At 41.8% G+C, this 18,717-nt stretch overlaps 4 protein-coding genes across 4 annotated transcripts; 1 reads left to right on the top strand and 3 right to left on the bottom strand.

The window, feature by feature from the left end:
* Nucleotides 1–9,536: 9,536 nt before the first annotated feature.
* Nucleotides 9,537–10,194, bottom strand: LOC146673754 (histone H3). Its single transcript, XM_085402322.1, has one exon. The coding sequence runs from the start codon at nt 10,171–10,173 to the stop codon at nt 9,763–9,765; it is 411 nt and encodes a 136-aa protein (XP_085258448.1). The 5' UTR covers nt 10,174–10,194; the 3' UTR covers nt 9,537–9,762.
* A 299-nt stretch (nt 10,195–10,493) lies between these two features.
* Nucleotides 10,494–10,960, top strand: LOC146673753 (histone H2A-like). The gene has a single exon (XM_085402321.1). It carries the CDS (start codon nt 10,498–10,500, stop codon nt 10,882–10,884), a length of 387 nt encoding a protein of 128 aa, XP_085258447.1. The 5' UTR covers nt 10,494–10,497; the 3' UTR covers nt 10,885–10,960.
* Nucleotides 10,961–12,377: 1,417 nt separating this feature from the next.
* On the bottom strand, nt 12,378–13,507 carry LOC146673752 (uncharacterized). Its single transcript, XM_085391420.1, has one exon. It carries the CDS (start codon nt 13,445–13,447, stop codon nt 12,668–12,670), a length of 780 nt encoding a protein of 259 aa, XP_085247546.1. The 5' UTR covers nt 13,448–13,507; the 3' UTR covers nt 12,378–12,667.
* Nucleotides 13,508–16,055: 2,548 nt separating this feature from the next.
* LOC146673751 (histone H4-like) lies at nt 16,056–18,090 on the bottom strand. The gene is made up of 2 exons (XM_085402320.1): nt 17,564–18,090; nt 16,056–16,418 (listed from the first exon to the last, which is right to left on the bottom strand). Exons 1-2 carry the CDS (start codon nt 17,869–17,871, stop codon nt 16,208–16,210), a joined length of 519 nt encoding a protein of 172 aa, XP_085258446.1. The 5' UTR covers nt 17,872–18,090; the 3' UTR covers nt 16,056–16,207.
* Nucleotides 18,091–18,717: the final 627 nt, after the last annotated feature.

The raw sequence follows: 18,717 nt of genomic DNA, 5'->3' as shown, positions 1-18,717 counted from the left end.
ATCCAAAATAACATGCATTTTAGTTACTTATTTATCATTCACGATAATAAATGATATTATCATTATCATGAGGATAACAAATTGTAAATTTGGGTTTGAGAAAATCTTCACGTTTACCTGGCCGCTGCTGGTTAGTTGTTCCTTTCAAAGCAAAGACAAAAAACTGCTGCCGTTACCAGATATTCTCATTTAAACAACCAAGACATGCATTCAAATGCTCATTCGACTTTGCTCGTTCAGAGAAGAAATTATAACCATAAGTGGAAGAGGCAAAGGTGGCAAGGGTTATTAGTATTGTAACCATGCCCCATTACCTTTTGCTTCAAACTTCAGCAATTTATGGGTGAGACTTAAATTCATCGGAGACGGGGACCCCCCGACCCGTGATTATGTTGCTGAAGAGCTGTTATTACAAACATCTTGGCTGAATGTGCAGGACATATACTCTTTCATTGCTCTGCCCAATAAACGGGACTTTGAGCTGTGTTTCACCCAAGAGGCGCCCTTACGTCGCTTCTTGGAGATCTCTTTTTCCAACGCTTCACATCCGAAATGGAAAGACTGGCAAGTGGAGTCTTCTGTCCAGGTCGAGGTAGTGACTCTTGTTGTTAAATTCTGGACTGGAAGGATTCCAGACCAAGATATCGAGCTATATCTTAAAAGGTATTGCGAGATTCTTCAACCCCCAGTCAAGCCAGTGGATAAATTCGGATTCTGGTATGGAGTCCGAAAATACAAAGTTCGGATGCGTAGAGATGAAGCTGGACATATAATCTCCATCCCTAATTCCATCTCGTTGGGCCCCTACAATGGCAGGATTATTTATCCTGGCCAATCGGCAAGGTGCTTTATCTGCCAAGGTCCAGACCATCAGGCGAGAGAATGCCCCACTATCAGATGTTGGAAATGTGGTGAGTTGGGCCACAAGGCTAACATTTGCCAAAACGAAAGTGAGTGCTCACTCTGTGGTGCGAAAGGACACACTTTCTTTAAATGTCCCAAATCCTTTGCAAATATGACTAAAGCTTCCCAGCAGCCCTCCACGAGTGCTTTTCGCACGAACTTTCCAACCACCTCAGCGCTGTCAGTGGCTTCAAATCCAGCCCCGCTACAGGAAAGGCCCACACATGGAAATGTGTCCTTGATAAATCCATTGGCTGTCTCAGATGCTGCCTCAGGACAAGAACCAGGCAGTCGTAACACAACAAATCTTCCGGGAGTAACGGAGCCACAGACACACAATAACAACATAAAAGAGGATTTGACGCTTTCAAGACAACCCGAAGAAATGGCAGTTGGAGGTGGAGAGGAACCGGGAGACCAATCCTTCTCACAAACCTCTGATGTGGAATGTGAGAGCGATGACGAGCGAAGGGAAAGCGAGGAAGAAAATTCATCTGAAAGCTATCTAAGTGCAAGTGATAGTGAAGAATCACCCATTTCGACTCCTGTGGAGACTTCTCCTACAGATGATCCTGCAGGACAAGATGATGTGGATCCACAAATAGGGATCTTTCTTAACAAACAGCATCCTGCGATGGAGGAATTGGTCAATGAAACAACGACAGGAGGAAGGAAAAGAAGTGTCTCGATGGCGTCTTATGGCAGAGATAAGAGAAAAGACGATCGATCCAGCCCTCCGCAAGGTAATGTTGAATCTACAATGTTCCCTCCCTCTACCGAATAATCTCCTACTACATAAATATGAGTACTCTTAAAATAATAACATGGAATGTTAGAGGGTTACAATCAGAAAGACTAAGAAAAAGGAAAGTTGAAAATTTATCAAAACTAAATTATGATATTCTCTGTCTACAAGAGATGAGACTGAAAAGTGACAATGATATATCTGCACTAACTCAAATGTGGTGTCCAGGGCACTCAATAATTTCAATCGGGGAGGATAGTGCAGATGGAGTTGGTATCTTTTTTAAAGACTCAAATGTGAATATAATAAAACGAAGAGACATTATCCCTGGAAGACTTCTTTTAGTTGACTGTTTTTATCATGGACAGAAGATGCGGATCATCAATGTTTACACTGCACCTGAAAGGACAAAGAAAATGAGGCTGTTAAAAAAAATGAAGCAGCTCTTGGAAGTGGGTTTTGATTTAATAATGTGTGGCGATTTTAATATTGTAACGGAGGAAAGTGATAGAGTTGCTACAACGCCTTTTAAGGTCAATCGTGAAGGTAAATTTTTAGCGCAGGTTTGCGCAGATGCTTCCCTTAGAGATCTCTATAGAATATTACATCCCACAAAGATTCATTTTACTAGATTTGACACAAATGTCAAGACTAGAATAGATAGGATTTATATTTCTTCTTCAATACACGCCCTTAACTATGACACCTATATGACTGATCTATCTGATCACATGATTGTTAAAGCCACAATGCAGTGTGGTCTTGACTATCCTAAAAGCTATTGGAAATTAAATACAACGTGTTTGAGGAATTTGGCGCTAATACAAGAACTAAAATGTGAAATTAAAAAAATATTGCAATTAAGAGTTCTGGTAAGTTCTGAGATAGAACTGTGGGATTTGCTTAAAAGCCGATTGAAAGATTTCTTCAAATTTAAATGTCGGGAGTTAAATCATGCCAAGAATATGAAATATAATGAAGATGTAAAAGCATATATAAATCTAAAGTATAAAAAAAGAAACGAAGAAGAGGAACATCAGATGGATGAGTTGAAAAAAGAAATAGAATTGATAAATAAAGAATTATTATTTAATATGCAGATAACAGCAGGGTGTGATGAAAACGGAAATACTGACTTTGCGATTGTCACTGTTCAGAAGAGACGTGGTAGCAACTTTATCCCCTCTATTAGAGATGGAAGTGGAAAATTAACCGCCAATGAGAGTGAGAAAAGATACGTTGTCAGAGAACAATGCCTTTCCATGTTTTCTACATTACCTTCAGACAGTAATGCTTTACGATCATTGTTAAGAGTTATTGAACCTTTTGAACCTTCTGTTTTTGATTCACTCCTTGGGGCGATAAGAAAAGAAGAGGTTGCAGCTGCTATCGAGCAACTGAATAATAATAAAACTCCAGGATTAGATGGTCTCCCAGCTGAGTTCTACAAGCTGGGCATAGCAGAAGTAAATGAACTTTTAACCTCAACTTTGAATTCAGGGCTTGAAAAAGGAGTATTATGTGAGTCTTTCTATTTTGGCCTGATGTGTTTATTATATAAAAAAGGTGATAAAAGTGATATAAATAATTATAGACAACTAACAATAATGAATGTTGATTATAAAATATTAGCTAAAATAATAATGAATAGACTAGAAGATATATTAGATAAAATTATTGTGAGGGAACAGACATGTGCTATAAAAGGTCGCCAGATGTGGGATAATCTGTGCACCCTAAGAGAGGTAATATACTCCAGAAGAGACTCTGACTTTTTTATTCTTAGCTTAGATCAAAAGAAAGCATTTGATTATCTTTCTCATTCGTATATATGGGCAGTTATGAAAGCCTATGGGATGCCGGACGGTTTCATCGCCATGGTAAAATTGTTATATAAAAAAATCCATCATACAAGTCAAGGTAAATGGAAGTTTGACCGAACAATTCCATGCTTCGTGTGGAGTGAAACAGGGATGCCCACTAAGCGCTGCTTTGTATGTTTTAGCCATCAATCCCTTATTGAAACTAATTAATAAAGACACTAATATTAAAGGTTACTGTTTTAATGATGGCTATAGAGTGACAGCTATGGCTTATGCCGACGATGTTACAGTTATTATTAGGAACCAGGATGAGTTGGACAGGCTATTTTTTCACCTCAAACAATATGAATTGGCATCAGGGGCAAAATTAAACCCAGAAAAAACAGAAGGCGTGTGGTTTGGTTCCTCACTGCAAAAGCCGAAAATAAACATACAAGTAAATGATGAAATGAAAGTCTTGGGAATTTGGATCAACAAAGGAGACCCCTGTTTGTCAAACTGGTCTAAAAAGGAATGTGAAATTAAAGAAGAAGTTGCTAAGTGGGAAAATAAAAATACTAACTATAAAGCACGAGTAAATATAGTTAAAACCCATATAGTATCTAAACTTCTCTTCCTTGCCACAGTTTTTCCTCCTCCTCACAAATCACTTTTACTTTTAAACAAACTGTGTGTTAAATTAATATGGGGAACAAACCGTGAGGTTACGAAACGAACTTTAATGTATAAAGGCAAAGAGTGTGGTGGATTGGGTGCGCCAGATCTCCGTATCACTTTGAGGATTCCTTTTATTAAAAATGTGTTTAGCGCTCTTAATAGGAGAACCCCATGGATTAGAGGTAACGAAGTACAATGGGGAAAACTAAAAGGTAGGGCTAGATCCAATATGCCGTATTATAAACTCCTCTTTGGCGACACTACGGAACAGTGGAAAGACCTTAATATTAACTGGACACAAGTATCCACTAAACAAGTATACAATATAATTAACAGTAAAAATAATGAAGGACAGATAAAATATAAGGGCGTGGGCGTAGAAGAATGCCCGCTAGTAGTTAAAAATATCTACGACAAATTAATCTCTGAAAATATGAGAGACACTGTGTGGTTGATATCTGTTGGACGCCTCCCTGTTAGAGCGGTGGTGCAGTGGAGCTGTTATGTTACCACCAAAGAATGTCCAATGCCACGGTGTGTCGAGGATGAAACCCTTGAACATTTACTGTTATCCTGTTATAGAACAGTAGAAATCAGACAACAGATGACTAAAATGGGTTTTGAAATTGACAACAATATACAAGCTATAAAATATGGTCTGTTTAAAGAAAAAATGTATGACAGTAAAAGACGCCTCTTTTGGCTTATTATGTGTGTCATTAACACCCACATTTGGAAAACCAGAGCCAAGGTGGTCATTGAGCATAAAATGATAGATAGCGTTGCTGTGTGCAAAAATATCCTTACAGACCTGAGAAGGAGGAAGACTTTAGAACAAAAAAAGAATAACCTTTTGAAGATATAATTAATGTTAATATGTTTGATTAATTTAACTTTTGTATTATTTAACTTTTGTATTAATGTATCTATTGTAAATTATTAAGAGATAGCAAGGGTGGTTAGGAAAAGACCTGCCGTGGGAGCTTTTATTATTGTAATATGTAAAATAAGATGTGAATAATTTGTGCATGGTGCTTGTATTATGTGTATTTGTAATTGTGAATTTTGATATTTAAATAAAGTGATTTTTAATTAAAAAAAAAAAAAAAAAAGCAAGGGCGGCAAAGGACTCGGAAAAGGAGGCGCCAAGCGTCACCGTAAAGTTCTCCGTGATAACATCCAGGGCATCACCAAACCGGCCATCCGCCGTCTGGCTCGCCGTGGCGGAGTGAAGCGTATCTCCGGTCTGATCTACGAGGAGACCCGCGGTGTGCTCAAGGTGTTTCTGGAGAACGTCATCCGCGACGCCGTCACCTACACTGAGCACGCTAAGAGGAAGACTGTGACCGCCATGGATGTGGTGTACGCTCTGAAGAGGCAGGGCCGCACTCTGTACGGCTTCGGCGGGTAAACTCATTCTCTCCAATCCATCAAACGGCTCTTTTAAGAGCCACCCACTTTCACTTTCAGAGCTTTGTTCTGCCATCTTGTTGGTTTTTGTCATGTAGAGGGAAGTCATGAAAAAGTAGACCAATCTGCCAGTATCCCCAGCAACTTCTGAAGTACTACGTTATAACTTAACAATTACCAACTGAGATTCCAAACATTAACTTTTCGCTTTTCTTGAGTCTGAAATATTAACCCGTTTGTCATGTGTGCTTTCCTTTCTCCTTAACTGACAGAGCCACAAACTGAACTTAAAGTTACAGACCTATTCAATACCACTGTTTCATTAAACTCAACTATAGCAGGAGTGTAGACCAAACGAAAGAACTGAAAGATTTCACTGATTAATCAGTTTATTTGTAAATGCTGTCCTGCCACAAATCCGCTTAAAGCAGAAGTACTTATTAGTGATGGGATTTCTGGCTCTGCTAACTAAAAAGAGCCAGCTCTTCAGGTTGTTTTGTTGCTTTAATTTATGAACAATAAAAGAAAATTATTCACAAAAGGAAATACCAATGCAAAATAAAGTGTTTTTATTTATACATGTTTATATATAAATGTATGCGGTGGCCCCTGGAGACAAAGCATGTACAAATTCCAAAGCATATTTCTAGCGTTAACTGAACTTCCGAAACAGAGCTACCTAGATCACTTAATTACAGAAATGAAAGCATATGTGTATTGTTTGTGTATTTATACACAAGCACTCATATATATTCAAATAATTTTTAAAAAAATGTTCATTTACCTGCTACTACCACACACTAAATCCGGTCGTTAGTACTTCCTGGCTTGTGTAGCCACTAGGTAACAAAAACTCAACACTGCACCGAGCATCCTGGAGCACTTCTGTTGTCTTTTGTACGTGTTTTGGAGTTGGTATGTGCTTCGGGGTTTGTACGTGCTTTGTCTCTAGGGTCCACCGTAAATATACTTTTATTTATTCACTCCACATAAAATGAAATAAATCATATATTACAAAAATCAACTATTCACAGTTCAGCTTTTAACTATTTACATTTTCAGCTTTTTCCTTTTAAACAAATTTAAAGTGAAACACAAAACACTGCAAACCACAACACAATTAAATATAAATTAAAATATGAAAACAAAAAGAAGCTGCATATTCTCTGTCATGTGGGCCTGCATGAATAAACTTTCTGAATCATTATCATCTGCAACCGGAAATAGTTGTGGATGATTACTACACCTTTCTAATGTGACGTTGTTGTCCCTGGCTCTCTTTCCCCCTCTCTTCCTCCTGCTCTGTTCCTGTGAGTGTACTGAGAGTGTAACTACCCCCCCTTCCCAGCGCAAAGCACAACCCACAATCATAAGAAAAGTGAAAGAGAGAAAGAGAGAGAGAGAAAAAACAACCCACGGCTTGCAAAAAGGAGCCGGCTCGCATCGTTCACGTCAAAGACCCGGCTCTAAGAGCCATTTCGTTCGCGACTGACACATCACTAGTGCTTATGTAGTAGGTCTTTTTTTTTTTTAAGATAACCAACCCACCTTTGATCTAGTACAGCAGGGGTCCCCAATCCCAGTCCACGAGGGCCGGTCCACGAGCCGGTGTCCCTGCAGGTTTTAGATCTCACCCTGGATCAACACACCTGAATCACATGATTAGTTCATTACCAGGCCTCTGGAGAACTTCAAGACATGTTGAGAAGGTAATTTATCCATTTAAGTCAGCTGTGATGGATCAAGGACATCTAAAACCTACAGGGACACCGGCCCACGTCAACTGGGATTGGGGACCGCTGTAGTAGAGGGTGGACATGAGTGGATGAAGCCCTATGAAGCTTTCGAAGCCTCTTCCTGATGTGTGCCTGAAATTTTATTTTCACCAACATGCAACATGTCTGTTTAAACTGCAAACAAAGTATCAAAGGCAACTGTTAATGCTCTGTGATGAAACGACCCACATCACAAACAAGAAGTTTTGCCAGATTGTCTACGTTGACGTGCTTCCAGGTAAAAAATAAATAAATAAATAAAGCTCCTTTGAGGGAGCAGATCAGAATTACAGAAAATACACCACACACAAAGTGTGTTTGCATGTAGCTCACAGCTGTGGTTCGCTGTTGGTCTAAATGAATCTTAGACCTAAATGAGAGTTTGTAGTGATTTAAAATTATAAATCTGAACCTCTTTAATCTACTCAGCTGTCTTTTTTTTTTAGTTTTAGTTTACTACACAGATTTGTTTTTACAGGAAATTTATGAAAAGAAAAGTCTGGGTAATAACTTTACAATTTTACTGCATGCAGTAAAACAATTAAATGTGTTGCACATACTGATAGACTAACAGGCCCACTTCAGTTCTAGTGTGAACATGAGTTTGACACCTATGGATTAAATATTTAGTTTCATTACTTTAATCAAGTGTACTCTCAGAGGTTGTGAGTGGCTCTTACAAGAGCCGTTAGTCGGTTGAGGAAAGTTGCTGGATTTTATTTAGCTTTCTCATTCTTCTTGGCCTGGATGTTGGGCAGCACACCACCCTGAGCGATCGTCACTCAGCCCAGCAGCTTGTTCAGCTCTTCGTCGTTGTGGACGGCCAGCTGCAGGTGGTGGGGGATGATCCTGACAAGGGCGTAGATTTGTTTTTGGCATTGGTGGGGACGGACGATTCAACCACCGAACCCTGCCCTGCTTTTTGTCTTTGTTTCTTGATAAAAAAAATAAATAAAAAAGGAGAAATATACTTTCCTACATTTGCTATTCTACATGCTTTTAAACAATTTAAAATTACAATTCATAGTTTGAATTACTTAATGTTAAATTACTATTGAACAAATGACAGACTAAGAATTTTAGACTTTAGTTTACTTCAGTCATATTCCATATAAATCAGGTATCATACAAAAAAAAAAGCTTGAAATACAGTCATGACAATAAAAGAATATGACTTTAAGGACTTAACAACATTACTTCAGTTATAGGACACTGTGTTGGTTCTTCTGTCACCTGACAATTGGACATAGATGACAACAAGAATACAATGGGTAGCTGCTTCAGTGTTTCTGCCGATCTTGATATTTGTCTCAAAAATGAACCCTATGAATATGTCAGTACCATTAGGATGAAATTGTGTCACCAACATGTTAACGTTAGATAACATTTTAACAGCCTCTGCAAACTAATATTAACATGTTTGCCTTACTGTCATGTCTATAGTATTCTATATGTCTGTGAAGGTTCTCAGTCATCCAGTATAATACTATAGTATTCTATAGCACATTTCAACTATCCGGTTGTTCAGTGATGACGCGACGAATCCTACTTCCGGGTCTAAAGTAGTCTGCGTCTAATATGGCTTTTGTGTTGTTAACATGTTTAATGTTTTGTATTTTCTTCTATTTGATCTCAAATGTTGACCTCCCTCGGCTTTTATTACCACTAATCATTTATTTAAGCTCAGTTTTTAAAACCTTAGGATGTAACTGCAGCCCAGCCCATGCAGCAGTATATGAATGACTAACCTCGTATTGTGGATGGATTATCTCAGTTGTTCTCCTGGCTGAAGTTTGGTCCTTTTACAGCATCCTGCCATGCGATTACATTTGTTCCTGACCACCGAGAACACTCACGTTAACTTTTATCGAGTGGAAAAAAAGTTAGCTTGTTTATATTATGCTAACATAGCTGTGTCGCTAGCGGTCACGTAGCACATCATCATACCAGCTAGCCCAACTTCAGTAAGCCTACAAATGTCACTGCTGTTTAGTTTTCTGTCTTCATTTATGCTGGAAGTGATAACAGAGCTGTACGTTTTAATTTGTTTCCAAAACCCCACAGTCAGGACATGCTATATTGTATTTAGAAGCTAGCGAGTTAACTCCCTGCTAACTTCTAACTATCGAATAGGAGTCTATGCTTTGTACTTCAGAGCACTTGGCCTATCATATTGTCTAGTACAAAGCACTGAAATGTGATGAGCTTTGGAAAATAATACGTGAACAATTAAAGGAGAGAGCCATTACAACAGCATACAACAATTAATGCTTAAAAAAAAAAAAGTTTTGTAATGGAAGTTAGTGAATTGCCAACTGTAGTTTCTAGAATAGAAAGAGCATGAAGATTGAAGTGCGAGTATGAGCTGCTACTACTACTACTGGACCGAACTCTTGGTGTGAGTGAGGTGGCTCTGAAAAGAGCCGTTGTTGGTAGGAGAGCGTGCAGCTTAAGCTCTCTCTCCGCGGATGCGGCGAGCCAGCTGGATGTCTTTGGGCATGATGGTGACCCTTTTGGCGTGGATGGCGCACAGGTTGGTGTCCTCGAAGAGTCCGACCAGGTAAGCCTCGCTGGCCTCCTGCAGAGCCATGACAGCAGAGCTCTGGAAGCGCAGGTCGGTCTTGAAGTCCTGAGCGATCTCACGGACCAGACGCTGGAAGGGCAGCTTGCGAATCAGCAGCTCGGTGGATTTCTGATAACGGCGGATCTCGCGCAGAGCCACGGTACCAGGCCTATAACGGTGGGGCTTCTTGACGCCTCCGGTGGCCGGGGCGCTCTTACGAGCAGCCTTGGTGGCTAGCTGCTTCCTGGGGGCTTTGCCGCCAGTAGACTTGCGAGCAGTCTGCTTGGTTCTTGCCATTCTTCCTCACTTTTCTTTCCCTGTGATAAGAACAGAAAATGTAGCGAACAGAGGAGACTCGCTGCTCTTATAGTGTGTGACTGGCTGTGACGCGGTGCCGCTCCGGCTCGTGATTGGTGACGGGCTCCACGTGGAGCACCGCCCGCCTCGGTGTGTGCTGCTCATTGGAGAAAAGTGCATTGATGTTGCGCGCTGCCGCAAGCCTCTCTGCGATTGGTGCGTGACGAAGCTGCGCGCGCTCTGCGGAAATATAAGCGAGGCTTTGAGCTGATCGGGCCACATTTTCTCTTAGTCTCGATACTACAAAGAAAATAACCTGTTAAAATGAGTGGACGCGGAAAGACCGGAGGCAAAGCCAGAGCTAAGGCCAAGACCCGCTCATCCCGTGCCGGGCTTCAGTTCCCCGTGGGTCGTGTCCACAGACTGCTGCGCAAAGGCAACTATGCCGAGCGTGTAGGAGCCGGCGCCCCCGTTTACCTGGCAGCTGTGCTCGAGTACCTGACCGCTGAGATCCTGGAGCTGGCTGGCAACGCAGCCCGCGACAACAAGAAGACTCGTATCATCCCACGTCACCTGCAGCTGGCTGTGCGCAACGACGAGGAGCTCAACAAGCTCCTGGGGGGAGTCACCATCGCTCAGGGTGGTGTGCTGCCCAACATCCAGGCTGTGCTGCTGCCCAAGAAGACCGAGAAGCCCGCCAAGGCCAAGTAAACGCAAAACGCTCGGCTTCACCAACAATAAAGGCTCTTTTAAGAGCCAAACACTTCTCTCTGAGCAAACATCCTTCTTTCTGTTAGTGTTTGTAACAACTTGTGTCCTGGGAAATGTAGATTATGCATCTTGATTTATTTTATAATTTATATTTATTCATGTCATCAGACAGAATCAGGGACTGAAATCCACCTTCAAATAAGAACTACTTTCATTAACTCCAAAGCTCTGAGTTTCATTCACAAAAGAATAGACTAAACAAACTTTAGGTCTTGATATAAAACTGAAGCAAAAAGCTCTGTCTCCTGTGGTGTGGGGTCGTGTTCAACCTCATTGCTCATCTTACTGATTAAGAATACATTGGATGTCACTAATTATTAGCTTAACTGACTGTGGACACTCATCATGGTTCACTCGCTTTATAATTAAAACAGTTTCTAAGCTCATGGAAACAGACAACACGCAGTTCAAACCTTGTTAAACACAATGGGGAAATATAACAACGTGAGGTGGAGAGGGACAGGTGGAGGAAAATGTGCAGCTGTTTGCGACGTGTTCAGCACTGCTGCTGAATTTGGGACATTTTGCAAAGTCACATCTACGCTTAGGGTTTTGTGTCTATTGTGAGTAGAATAAAACAATTCGAAGAATAGAATGTGTTTAGGTTTACTTGGATAATAGGGGGCAGCTGGTGATCAGAAGAACAGGAAATGATTCCTAAGTGTGGGTTTTGTTAGAATGACTTTGTCAACCTGTTTTAAGGACAATAGTGGATTTTTTTTTTCTCAAAGCATTTCATGCAACCTTAAAGCTCTCAAGAATGACATTAAGTTGCTGAACCCTGACCTCTGACATGCCAAATCAGTTGGTTCAGCTATAAACTTTGGTGTGTAACTGTATAGTATGAAAAATGCATTGACAGTGGGGGTCTGCCTGTTATAAAGTGAGTGAAAGCTGCCTCAGCCAAGAACAAGAAGCCACAGTTACTAGTCTGGTTAGAGGACAGCCCCCCCAGACTGAACAATAGAATTAGTGGAAAACTACTGTGGAGGGGGACACAGGGCAGCCCCGGACTCTTTTTCAGCTCCAAAGAATCGGTGAGGTCAAGTAGTAAACCTCAAGACTATATTTTGAAATAATTTAATTCCCCTCATCCTTCACGCTACAGAACTCCATGGTAAAATAAATAGCAGTACGGGCTCAGCTTGGAGTAAAATGTGTCCTTGAAATCACACAATATCAATTCAACTGGACTAGATTTAGTCAGGTGAGGTTGTAGATTAGAGCATTTCAAGTGGATTATATTAGCTAGGTATCATTAAAATATACAGTGTACTTCCAGTACAACAGCCAGTGTAGGCTTTTAAAAAACTCAATATTTCATACGTGAATAATAACATGCATCTATGAATGTATTATGTGTTGTTTAATAGAATACTTTAAAATGTAGTTGCTGACCTTTAACAGTTTATTTCTTGTATGATGTTTCACAGTAAAAGAAGCGGTGTGATGGCTTGTATTACGAATGTGTGATTGTAAATATTGAGTTGTTAATATTTGTATTCTTATAGTTGTAGACTTGCTTAGACAGCACTAATGTGCACCATGATAGTAATCCAAGTTGTAATTGTAATGAGGACAATGGAGGGGGAAAAAAGCGCTTTAATAATAAGGACATTATTGTGAATGACAAGAGTGGTGAGTGAGTGAGAGGAAGGAGCTCTTGTGTGTTGCTGTGGTGGCTCTGAGAAGAGCCGTTGTTGAGTGTGAGAGCGGTGTCAGCTCACTTCTTCTTGGCTGCTGTGGCCGCCTTCTTGACTTTGGGCTTGGCGGCCTTCTTGGCGGGGGATTTCTTTGTTGCGGGAGCCTTCTTGAGCACCTTCTTGGGGGTCTTTGCTGCTTTCTTGGTGCTTTTGGGCACTTTCTTGGCCGCCGCTGCGGGCTTCTTGGCCTTCTTTGGCGACTTCTTAGCGGCTGCGGGCTTCTTAGCTGCTGCTGCCTTCTTGGGCGACTTCTTAGCAGCTGCTGCCGGTTTCTTGGCTTTGGCCGCGGCGGGCTTCTTGGCTTTAGGAGCGGCTTTCTTTGCGGGCTTCTTGGCTTTGCTCTCAGTAACCTTCTTGTTCATCTTGAAGGATCCGGAGGCCCCGGTGCCCTTGGTCTGCACCAGAGTGCCCTTCGCCACCAGGCTCTTGATGGCAGTCTTAACGCGGGCCTTGTTCTTGTCCACATCGTAGCCTCCGGCAGCCAGAGCCTTCTTGAGCGCGGCTGCGGACACGCCGCTGCGCTCCTTGGAAGCGGCCACGGTTTTCACAATCAGCTCGCCCACGCTGGGGCCGACCTTCTTGGGCTTAGAAGCCGTCGTCTTCTTCTTCTTGGCCGCCTTGGCCGGGACGGCAGCAGGTGCAGGAGCTTCCTCGGACATTTTCCTCTTTCGCGTCTGATCGAGATTCACGGTACAGTGATGGCAAGTCGGAAGCGCCACGCTGCACTTAAACGCATCATGAGAACCGTTGAGAGTGAAGGCAGCGCGCGCAGCTCTTGCGCGTGCCTCGCAATGCTTCATTTTGTGTTTCGTGTCTCGGGATCAAAGAGCTTAAAGTGAGTGTGAGAGCAGCACTGCAGGTCGACAGTGGAGCCGTCCACAGCGGGCTTGTGTCTCCTCGTGCAGGCCTCGTGTCGGGCTCTCGTGCTCTCTGCTCTCGGTTCGTGGAGCTCCCAAAGCTCGGCGACTCGGTGCGGAGGTCAGCGCTGCTCGGCGGCTTCTTGGACTCTTTTCTCTGCTGAAACCGGTGGAGCCGCAGCAGAGCTCCGTAAAAAGCCTTTTCCAGCTGATACACATGTTTGTTCACGCACTCCGAGTTAAAAGCAGCATCTGGTGAGCGCAGCTGTGGGACAAAGTGACGCTGCGAGCTCCCAGCAAACACACCGATGCTGCTGCAGGCCCACGGAGCAGCGAGACCTGTGTGACAGCTGCTCACTTCTAACCAAAGCACAGTTTCACTCACATTGTTGTACAGAAGCTTCATTAGTGACCTTACAGCAGCTCGCTTCCACACTTTGGCTCTGATCTCTTAGTCTGCATCCACAAACTGATCACTGAGTATCTCAATGTGTAATACTCAACACCTGCTAAAAACACCCAGCCATCTCACTGTTAATCACTCTTTCGCTATTAGTCAAAAATTATTTTATCCTTGTATCTATTCTATTTATTATTATCGTAATAAGGTTGTTGTTATTATTTGTTATTTATTTTATCCTGCTCTGCCCATGTGGGTGCATTTCCCAGCTCTGGCACTAATAAAGCTCATGCCCAGTATATCTCTGCTCCTCTTTCTGGAGGATTCTGTTATCCCACCTACTGAAAAATATGTGACCACAATTTTTTTTTGTGCATAAGTCAAATCCTGAACAATACCCCTGACCCACACCATCATGTGCTGACCAGTCACCGGAGTGTGTTTAGTGAGAGTCTGAGATGACCAAAAATCCCCTCTGAACACCACAGGAAATCATTCCTACCTCCTGTACAACTCCTCCATCTAATGCACAGCACTTACTACAATAGTTGCATTATATAAAGGCAGATAAAAAGGTGGCTATGGAGCCATCAAGTTAGGAGTTAGATTGAAGAAAGCTTTGATGGAAATTCCTCTGGGAATTGCTAGGAAAGCTGGATGTGAAGGACACAGCAGGGCCTGCCTGTGGCATAGGCAGTATAGGCAAATGCTAACAGTGTCATCCATCCAGGGGCACCACAAGTGAGGAAAAAAATACAAAAAAAATGATGATACCAATTCATATCTTTCTTAGTATACACTTTGACATCTAATTAGCCATTTTTTGCCCTCTAATAGTCCAACAAACTAGCCCTTTGTATCCTGGTTAGTCTAGTTGTGTGTTAAAGTGCACATCAAGTTAGGTGGGTTTGTCATTTCAACCATGTGCAGTGCAGTACACAGTGAAGTAGTGATGGCTCGCTTGAAGCATGTGTCAAAAAAATCAACACACTGCTTCAGAAGCACTGTGTCGAAGCTTGATTCGTTTGGCCAGAATCACGTGATCAGTGACGTCCGAAGCTTCATTTAGAGTCTAACGGCTTCGGTGTCTGATTCAATGGTTTATAAGCAGGTGACTCATTCATTTGTGGAGTTTTTTGAGGAGGAGGAGAGGAGGTTCTGTTGTGTGGCAGTATTTTCTAGTGATGGGCAGATGAAGCTTCATGAAGCACTGAAGCTTTTCATCCAATTGGTTCACCCCAGCGCAAAGCTTCTTGAAGCTTCATTTGCTCTAGCAGGACACCTACTGGACGTAAAAATATTAGTTGGCATGAATTTGAAGAGTGTGGCCTTTTGCACACAGCCTGTAAATGTCAACAAGAAAAGGAGTGTGTAAAACATGTATATTGTAGTGATGGCAGTATACTGTGTATATTTATACTGGCAGTATGGAAAATGATCATTTGGAAATGCTTAAAATGGAAATGATCATTTACTGTGAGGTGAGGTGTGGTTGGGGTGTGGACGGTAGTTGTGCTTTTGTAACGTTGAGGTATGGACAGCTACACACTGAGGCGTCAGTCCTGCCCATATTTTATTGTGTAAAAACTAAATTTTCACTGCTTTTATGACCTTTCTAGTGGGGAGAACATAGCTAGGATTTAATGATTTAACGAATCTTTTGAATCCTTTGTCCTCCACAATGCTAAATGGCTGGGAGTCCTCAATCACCATGCTAACCAGGTCTTCATCTATTTGAGATTGTCTTTATTGTCTTTCCTCAGGAGAACAAAGCACAAATATAAATATCACACACGTAACTTATAACAGTTGTATAATATTGTTATATCATTTAGTAACATTACTGCATGCTATATTATCATTGCATTTGATGGCTCACCTGGTCTTGCTCCACAATCGGTGTCCCCCTTATTCTCATGCAAAGCTCTGTAGTGCCTGAGCATGGATGAGGTGTTGTTGTTATATCCCAGCTCCCTGGCACAGAGCAAACACTTCACCTTGTACAAAAGTAAAGGCGCTTAACATAAATTGTATTGCACCATCAGTATTATGAAAATACATCTTCTGTAGAAATTTACATACCTTTGTTGGGAGGAATAAGATCAAAATGTTCCCACACAGGGGAGGACATCCTCTTCTTAGCTGGCTCCATTCTCTCCTGACTTTCTCTCCTCACTCTCATAAACCTCCAAACTGTCTCCAAACTCTCTCTAACCGCAACTCTCCATCAAACACCCACATTTTTGAATGAAGTCTGAGGGGTTTATATCGCTGTCATAGCTCGCGGCAAAGTTCGAACCACTTCATGAACCAGTCACGTGGTAGAGCCGGGCAGCGAGGCTTCGGACGTCATCATTTTCAGCTCCTCCCATAAATGAAGCAAGCCTCGATACGCGCTTCGCGGAAACGCCCCCTCCATTACTCGGCACAAGCTTCGAAGCCTCGATACAGAATGTCACATCACTAGTATTTTGAGTTGATTTTGGTCGATCGGGTGGGTTTTCTATGGAGCGCCTGCAGGGGACATGGGAGAAAAAAAAATTAAGACGGATTAAGATTAATTTAAGCTAACGGGAGGTCGAGAGCTACTACAGCCGGGAGGAACACCGCTTTCCCGGCACATCGTGCCTCGACCTCCCGGTCGGCTTCGAGCCGGCGTCCGAAGAATGCGGCTAAAAGTTTTGCGAGATCTCGCAAAAGTCAGTCTTAATTTTTTTTTTTCTCCCATGCCCCCTGCGGGGCTCCGTAGTTTTCCAGCTTTGTGTTCTGGCTGTTTGCTTGTGTTTTGTGTGTGTTTATTTTAACTGGAAACGGGAAAAACTTAAAATGTCAAAAATCTGCTTTTCATAATATAAATATCATTAAACTTTAGAAAGACTTCCATTTGATTCGCAACATGTAATGTTACAAAAAGATATTTTATTTTTGAAATAATCTCAAAATTTTAGTCTAGAAAATGTGCAGCAATTGAATTTATTTGTTCTCTTTAGCTGATAGTTGGTGGGGCCCAGGTAGACTAACTGCATCTCTACCAGTTTTTCTGCACTCCAGCCTCTTCGCATAGTGGAACAAATCCTCTTAAATAAAAATGGAAAAGGGATTACCTTAAATGCATCATGTTGTAAATTTGTAAGTTCATACGCATTTTTTCTTTCCATTTCACGATCAATTCTGCCCCCAGGTCAAAGATATGTATAGGGAAATGTCCCTAATATAATATTTATTTAAAAAAAAAAAAACAGTCTAGCGATTAATTGTATAAGTGCATGGAGGATAACCTCACAGCAGAAGCCGAAAACTGCAACAAGACGAATACAGACGACCAAAACTATACAGACACGACCATGCAATGAAAAGCTGCAACATGAATGTTGATTCTAGTTTTGTGCCAAAGCATTTTAATCTTATGATTAGCGCAACTTTGCATATAAGAAGAAAAAAGTATACTTTGAACTAAAACCAGGAGATAACTAAAAAGTCGCATTAATTCTGTTTGTAGTAACTATGTCTTTTGACAAAGTAAAAAGCAGGAACACATTTCTGTTGACTAGGGTTCAATACAGCGGATTAATATCACAAGATGGCAGAACAAAGCTCTTAAAGTGAAAGTGGGTGGCTCTTAAAAGAGCCGTTTGATGGATTGGAGAGAATGAGTTTACCCGCCGAAGCCGTACAGAGTGCGGCCCTGCCTCTTCAGAGCGTACACCACATCCATGGCGGTCACAGTCTTCCTCTTAGCGTGCTCAGTGTAGGTGACGGCGTCGCGGATGACGTTCTCCAGAAACACCTTGAGCACACCGCGGGTCTCCTCGTAGATCAGACCGGAGATACGCTTCACTCCGCCACGGCGAGCCAGACGGCGGATGGCCGGTTTGGTGATGCCCTGGATGTTATCACGGAGAACTTTACGGTGACGCTTGGCGCCTCCTTTTCCGAGTCCTTTGCCACCTTTGCCTCGTCCACTCATGGTTAAAGTTTCTTCTCTGGATGAACAAAGTCGAATGAATCTCAACCCCACGGAGCCGTGTTATTATCTGTGCTCGGCGGACGTAAAAGAAAACAGACGGTTCGCTGGACCGCTCGAAGCTCAGTGGCCCCGCCCACTCTTCTACTCTCTAAATGTGGAAATGTTGTCTTTTGTTAATGACAAATTAAGTCTAACGGAAGGGAGGCTCGCACCAAATCGCAACTTTCAACCTCAGCTTTAGTGGAAAAGTACTGAGGGGGGGGACACAGGGCAGCCACTGACTCTTCTCCTCCAGCTGGGAGGGCCTTAACACTACAGAACTCCATATGAACATGAATCAAAATGGTTATGAAACGAGTAATGAAATAAATACATGGTAAAAAATAAATAGCAGTACGGGCTCAGCTTGGAATAAAATGTGTCCTTGAAATGACTGAATGTCAATTCCACTGGCCTAGATTTAGTCAGGTAAGGTTGTAAAGTAGAGTTTACTTCCACTACAACAGCCAGTGTAGGCTTTAAAAAAAAATAAAAATAAAACAATATTATATATTTTAATAATAATATGCATCTATAAATGTATTATGTGTTTAATAGAATATTTTAAAATGTAGTTGCTAACTTTTGACAGTGAAGCAGAGCATGGTGCTGCATATAACAGACAGGACCACAGACGGGTCTAGAAAATGTGCAGCAATTGAATTTATTTCTTCTCTTTAGCTGATAGTTGGTGGGGCCCAGGTAGACTGTAACTGCATCTCTACCAGTTTTTCTGCACTCTTTGCATAGTGGAACAAATCCTAAGTAAAAGTAAAATTTATTTATATAGCACATTTCACAGATAAA

The sequence above is a fragment of the Rhamphochromis longiceps genome, linkage group LG3 (assembly GCF_057381845.1).
Source record: "Rhamphochromis longiceps isolate RC_006_pf linkage group LG3, R_longiceps_female_GT1.1, whole genome shotgun sequence".
Classification (NCBI taxonomy): domain Eukaryota; kingdom Metazoa; phylum Chordata; class Actinopteri; order Cichliformes; family Cichlidae; genus Rhamphochromis; species Rhamphochromis longiceps.
Note: the sequence above shows the minus strand (reverse complement) of the source record. Positions and strands in the feature narration are given on the sequence as shown.